This window comes from Adelges cooleyi, unplaced genomic scaffold (genome assembly GCF_023614345.1).
Source record: "Adelges cooleyi isolate 19-005CV unplaced genomic scaffold, UGA_ACOO_1.1 ACOO_flye_CR_arks_rails_tigmint_CR_PRNA_41, whole genome shotgun sequence".
Lineage (NCBI taxonomy): Eukaryota > Metazoa > Arthropoda > Insecta > Hemiptera > Adelgidae > Adelges > Adelges cooleyi.
In genome coordinates this window covers 1,759,460-1,765,958 of record NW_026096090.1, presented here as the reverse complement: position 1 = coordinate 1,765,958, position 6,499 = coordinate 1,759,460, and the positions used below count along the sequence as shown (strand labels likewise).

Genomic DNA, 6,499 nt, shown 5'->3' with positions numbered 1-6,499 from the left:
CACTATTATTTAGTTAAAACCAAAAATCTGATTGATTACCATGGAGGTAAACTTTTGTTTGATAACCCCAAAATTAATTTCGACGTTTTATCGTTTCTTACATTGTATTGAACCGCTTCATCAGGAATATGCCACCAGTGTATTTCAATTCCATTGATTATTTTGGACGTAACTCTTTAAAGTTTAGATTAGTCAAATAGAATTATTGCTTTCATATATTTTAAAGATCATGGCAAATTACCATTGTAATTATATTTCTACAAATTTGTATAATATGCAAAGTGATCTTGAATACTACCTTTAATTTAAAAGTAACATTGTCGTCTATTATTTTATCTAAAATATTTTTAGTTCAATATAAGTTAAGAGTTTACCTGTACATTACCTGTTGACAATGGACCACTGTAAAGATTTTATAAAAGCCGAATTTCCCTGTATCGATATAGAGATGTTTCAATATATTGAAGGTAAGAATTACATAATAATATACTGCCATACCTAATCTTGCAATTTTAACGGTCATCAATATTCAGGCGTTTTGGAAAATGGTATTGACGATTTTCACGACACTGAAGATATTTATGAAGCTATTGGGGAAGTATTACAGGAAATAGCTAATAAATCTGAATCTGATATCCGGTACTACATTTACTTAGAAATGAAATAAATGTGTATTTAATTATATTCTATAATATTTTAAATATTAATGATTTTAGAGGGATTTGCTCAAAGTTACTGCATCTTATACATCCTCATTCCAATAGTAATGCATCTAAAAATGGGCATACTAAAATATTAGATGCTCCTGTACATTTAGCATCAATGGCAGCCGATCTTGAAGATAACGATATGGAAATTAAAAGCATATGGGTTAATTCAAGAGATGATAGTCTAGTAAGTCTAAGCACACTTTATTATTATTACTTAGGTTGTAATAATAGGTAGTTGTAACATGTACATAAACAATAAAAAGGTGATGTGTGATGCTAAGACTTGAGTTGCTTATCACGCAGTGTAGCGGATGAGAAAATTACTAGTATTTCATAAAGTTCAATTACTATAATATATATTCTATTTACAAGCAACTGATAAGGGGGGAACTGTTTCTCACTTGTTTTACTCTCTCTATTAAATAACGTATAATTATAATTACTTAAAAACTGACTTTATAAAAATGTTTAAAAGAAATAAAACTATTGAGTAACAAGTCTATGTTTTAATTATAATAATTTTATGTTTGGTAGCACTATAAATGAATGAATGTTTTATTTTTGTGTTCCAGAAAGTAGATAAAAAGAAATTAAAAAAAGCTCAAGAAAAGCTTCAACAAAAACATGACAAACGGACTGAGCAAGTTGTTAAAGGTGTGGGATCAATAAGTGTAGCTAGTAGTAACAAAATGGACGGCGCAACTGCTTCTCAAGTTACAAGTAAAAAAGAAGCAAAATTGGAAGCGAAAGGAAACAATCGTGCCCAAGATATAAAAATAGAAAATTTTGATGTTGCCTACGGGGATAGGTATATATATACTAATTATCACTTAAGATTTTTTGTTTTTTGTTTAACACATTTAAAAAGAAATTTTGTTTTTCCAAAAATCTGAACTTTTTTACTGGGGGTATTAAATTATGTATGATTACGTTTTAAGCAAAAAAAAAATTCTATTATCACAATCTTTAAACAATATATATATTTTTTTTTTTTTTAGAATTTTACTTCAAAATACTGATGTAACATTGGCCTATGGAAGAAGATATGGTTTGGTTGGAAGAAATGGACTCGGCAAAACAACATTATTAAGAATGATTTCTTGGTAAGATATTATACTTTACAGTGTGCTGTAACAAATTATAATTTATAATCATACCGATTGAGTAGCAAGTATGTGGTCACCCTATTGTTTGAGTAATCTCATAAGTGACATTAAATATGGTGTCTAACCTGATACGAGATGTATTGTGTTTGATTTTCACACATTGCATAATAATTTATAAGCATAATATTTTTTAATTAATACCTATTTATTTTTAGTCATCAATAATATACATGCTCTCAAATTAATTATTTTTACAATCAATTATTGCTTTAATTCTTGTGCTTATACCTTATAAATAATTTTTGCTGTGTACAATTGTGCCCTTTAATTACAGAAAGCACCTATCTTATCAATGCTATAATAAATACTTTTTAATTTAAAGTGGTCAGTTGCGAATTCCGTCACATATATCTATATTGCATGTAGAACAAGAAGTTATTGGTGATGATACCCCTGCTTTAGAATCGGTATTGCAGTGTGATTTTGTGCGACATGGTTTATTGACCAGAGAAAAAGAAATAAATTTGTTAATTGCTAACGGGTAAAGTTAATGAAAAAAAAGTATATATAAATGTTTGTTTATTGTTAATATATAATTTTGATTGATCAACTAGTTCAGCGGCTAGTGCCGACTTAAGTTCAGAACTGAGCGAGATATATATGCAATTGAGTGCCATAGAGGCTGATAAAGCCCCCGCTCGAGCAAGTGTAATACTTGATGGTCTAGGTTTTAACCCAGAAATGCAAAAAAAAGCCACTAAACATTTCTCCGGTGGATGGCGTATGCGATTAGCACTTGCAAGAGCACTCTTCTCTAAGTAAGTGTAATATTTTCTAATAATTGGTTTTTATTTTAAAGCTTAGTGTTTTCTAGTTTTAAACTATATGTTGTATCCCCAATTTAGGCCAGATTTGCTACTACTCGACGAGCCTACTAACATGTTGGATATGAAAGCCATAATATGGCTGGAAAATTATTTGCAAAATTGGCAGAGTACATTGTTGGTAGTGTCTCACGACCGTCATTTTTTGGATACTGTGCCAACTGATATTCTACATCTTCATACACAAGTAAAACTAAACGGTGTTTAACCAATGTCTGCTCAGTTGGTTTCCATTAATGTGTTTATTAAAGATAAATAATAATTTGAGAAACTAACTGTGCATTATAAAATGATTTATGACACTTCTTTTGAGTCACATTTTGATATAATTTTTAGCGTATTGACACGTATCGAGGTAACTACGAAGTTTTCGAAAAAACCAAAAATGAAAAACTCAAAAATCAGCAACGTGAAATTGAAGCTCAAAATGCTCACCGATCGCATGTACAAGAATTTATTGATAAGTTTAGATATAATGCTAATCGCGCTTCAAGTGTGCAGAGTAAAATTAAAATGCTTGAAAAACTGTAAGATTTTAAAGATATTTTATAAGGAATATTTTACACCACGTACATATATATTGTATTCCAGGCCAGAATTAAAAGCAATTGAAAAGGAAGTAGAAGTAGTTTTACGTTTTCCTGAAACTGAAGGACTATCACCACCGATTTTACAGCTTAATGAAATTTCATTTGCTTATCCTGGTTGTAATAACAATATTTTGACTAATGTCAATCTAGGTGCTACATTAGAATCCAGAATATGTATTGTAAGTAACTAAATTCAAAATATGATAAAAAGATAACAATTAAAAAGTAAATCCCATTGTAAAACCAATTGACCGTCTCAACTTTGCATAAATAATTTTGTTGACAAATAAAATAATGTGTAAAAAAAACCAGTCTAGTAAAAGTTAAAATGTATTTTGTTTGGCCGAGAGTAGGATAATTATGTTTAGTTGTAAACTACTGATTGAATTTTACATGGCTGGATTTTTTTTTCAAATTAATGCTAGGCCTGCCCAAGGCATCGACAATATAGGTATTATCCTTTAGGGTAACATTTTACAGTGACGGCAATTACATTTTATATTTGAAAAAGTGGCAAAATTGGAGTAGTTTTTCTAGGTTGAAATATTTTCCTGTCCCGACCTTGAATAGTTATATTTATTGGCAAAAGTATTTAATGATGTCGCAATAAAAGTGTTAAGAAGAAATAACCCTAACATTCTATTTTATTTTTTGAAGATCAGGAATATGATGTTAGAAAGTAAATTAAATTTGTATAAGTAATTGCATTTTATTATATAAAAATTATAAATTCAAAATTCAAGTACAGAGGAGACCACCCGATTGTGCAAAAAACTTTTTATTTAATACAAAATGTGTTTTAAATTTTCGTTTAATATATTTCTATAATTTATAAATAAATTGTCTATTATTTTAGTGTACTAATTAATAATAAAAACTAATTTTAAATGTGTATAAGCGTGATATCCAAGTACTTAAAAAATGCGATTTTTATTCAACTATCCAGAGAGCATGCCAAAATTTCTGGGAGACCTTAATTTCATTGTAATTGTTGTGCACATTATCTAAACGAACTATATATGTTATATTAGGTTGGTGACAATGGAGCTGGTAAGACAACACTATTGAAGATTATAATGGGAATACTAAATCCAACTTTGGGCGTCAGAAATGTACATAGAAATTTGAAGTTTGGTTATTTCAGTCAGCACCACGTTGATCAACTTGAAATGAATCAGTGTTCGGTGGAGCTATTACAGTCGTCATTTCCAGGTATTAAAAGCAGTTCTGTAGAATATTTAGGGTAAATCCAAAGATTGACTAATGTTAACTGTAGCTGTGCGTTTTGGCTAACATATTTAATGTATTGTAACAATTACAACAAATCAGAGTTCATCCATCAGATTAAAAAACTAGCCTCAGTATTTAATTTGACAAATAGCCTTTTAATATTAACCAGGGCAGTGGTGGTACATTTATCAAAGCTTTATTGTTTATATACTTATTCATTAGTTTTGTCCACTTAGTGTTATGTGTGTTTTATATTAACTGTAAACATATGAATTTTAAAGTAAATTAATGTATTACTTGGTTTTTTTGGATTTACCTGCCAAAAAAATAAAGTGTGATTGCAGTTTTTAAATCGTATAGTAATATAAGAAATTTATAGTTGTAAAATGTTATTTTATTATTCACCGACGTTGTTTTTATATAGCTATCGTTAAGTTTGTTCAAATTCTCTTTTCACGGATAGTGTCCGAAATGGGCTAAATATTAGCCAAACTCATATTATGCTTGTAACGTATGTGTATATATTTGATAAATCAATATAATTATTTCTTTGTAGGTAAAACGGTAGAAGAATACAGACGTCAATTGGGCGGTTTTGGAGTTACTGGAGATTTAGCGTTACAAAGTGTCGGCAGTCTTTCTGGAGGCCAAAAGTCTAGAGTTGCGTTTGCAAGAATGTGTATGTCCAATCCCAATTTCCTTGTCCTTGATGAACCTACTAATCATTTAGACATTGAAACAATCGAAGCTTTAGGCAAAGCTATACAAAAATATACAGTAAGTGTTATTTATGTGTTAACATTCCATTAAACCATCAAAAGCGTAAATAAAGTTACATACATAAATTTATAATACATATATTATAAAAATGTATTTAGTGATTAAATAACAATGAAACTTAACTTTACAGGGAGGGCTAATTCTCGTATCTCACGACGAACGTTTAATTCGAATGGTATGCAAAGAGCTATGGGTTTGCGGAGGCGGCGGTGTCAAAAGTATTGAAGGTGGCTTCAATGAGTACAGAGCCATTGTCGAACGAGAACTTGCCGAAGCATCTAAATAGATGCTCAAATTGTGTACACAACGTTTATTTGAAATATGTAAACAATTTACTTGTTTTGTATTACTGTTTTTTTTAAATTGATGTATTTAATCACAATTGTGTGTGTGTGTGTGAGTGTATAAGTATTATGCTAAATTCTATTTAAAAATTACTCGTATACTACATCAACAAAAAATAAGCAATGCCCGTTAGAGTTGTACTTGTTATCTATCAGTCATGTTTTTTACATATTATATTAATAAACGAAAATATACCGACACGCCTACTTAATTTTTAAATCTACATAAGCTATTTCAGTTTCGTATAGACTCTACGTATGTTTATATTACATGTATATTTTTAAATATCTACTTATTATTATTCCGTATATTTTAATATCGAATATAAACTATTATTTAAAGATGATCGCGCTGATCTGTTTTTATAAGCTTGAGTAGTTTGTTTATAATTAGTAGTTAGTTTATCTTTAAGTAGTTTTAATTAAAACACTTTTTTTCATTAATCAGTGAAATTTTAACAATCTATTTTAACGTTTGAATATTTTTTTCTGCTCTGCAACATGAAACAAACCTGTTTCTGTAGTCACAAAATACGAAGGAAAACAAATCTTAAATTTTTTTTTTTTGCTTTAATACTTAATGCTACTATTACATATTAACATAAAAAAACGTAATGGGTTCTTGATGTAATGTACAAGATATATATTAGAGATGGGAAAAAAACAAATTTTCGCAAAAACGAGTGTATTTTTTTCCTTTTTTTGGCTTTTCCTCAAAAAAAAAAAAAAATGTTTGAATACAATTTTTTGAAAAAATGCTATATGTTGGGTGAAGATTTACCTTTTTTCAGAATCTAAGTCCTAAAACTACACCCACAAAGAGAAATAAAATAAAAGTTTCTACCTCTTTTGGAG

The 6,499-nt window shown here is 29.0% G+C and overlaps 1 protein-coding gene across 1 annotated transcript; it reads left to right on the top strand.

Moving 5' to 3' along the window:
• Positions 1–141: 141 nt before the first annotated feature.
• Positions 142–5,843, top strand: LOC126841959 (ATP-binding cassette sub-family F member 3). Its single transcript, XM_050578784.1, has 13 exons — positions 142–467; positions 534–639; positions 717–894; positions 1,283–1,518; positions 1,709–1,813; positions 2,199–2,357; positions 2,431–2,634; positions 2,722–2,887; positions 3,037–3,227; positions 3,292–3,469; positions 4,322–4,502; positions 5,077–5,297; positions 5,431–5,843. The coding sequence occupies exons 1-13, from the start codon at positions 395–397 to the stop codon at positions 5,584–5,586; spliced, it is 2,154 nt and encodes a 717-aa protein (XP_050434741.1). The 5' UTR covers positions 142–394; the 3' UTR covers positions 5,587–5,843.
• The last annotated feature ends 656 nt before the right edge of the window (positions 5,844–6,499 follow it).

Excerpts from the sequence above, each read along its gene's own strand:
- LOC126841959 (XM_050578784.1), top strand. The coding sequence starts at position 395 with ATGGACCACTGTAAAGATTTTATAAAAGCCGAATTTCCCTGTATCGAT. Across the intron at positions 2,635-2,721 it reads GCAAGAGCACTCTTCTCTAA|GCCAGATTTGCTACTACTCG; the intron begins GTAAGTGTAATA and ends TCCCCAATTTAG. Across the intron at positions 3,470-4,321 it reads TAGAATCCAGAATATGTATT|GTTGGTGACAATGGAGCTGG; the intron begins GTAAGTAACTAA and ends ATGTTATATTAG.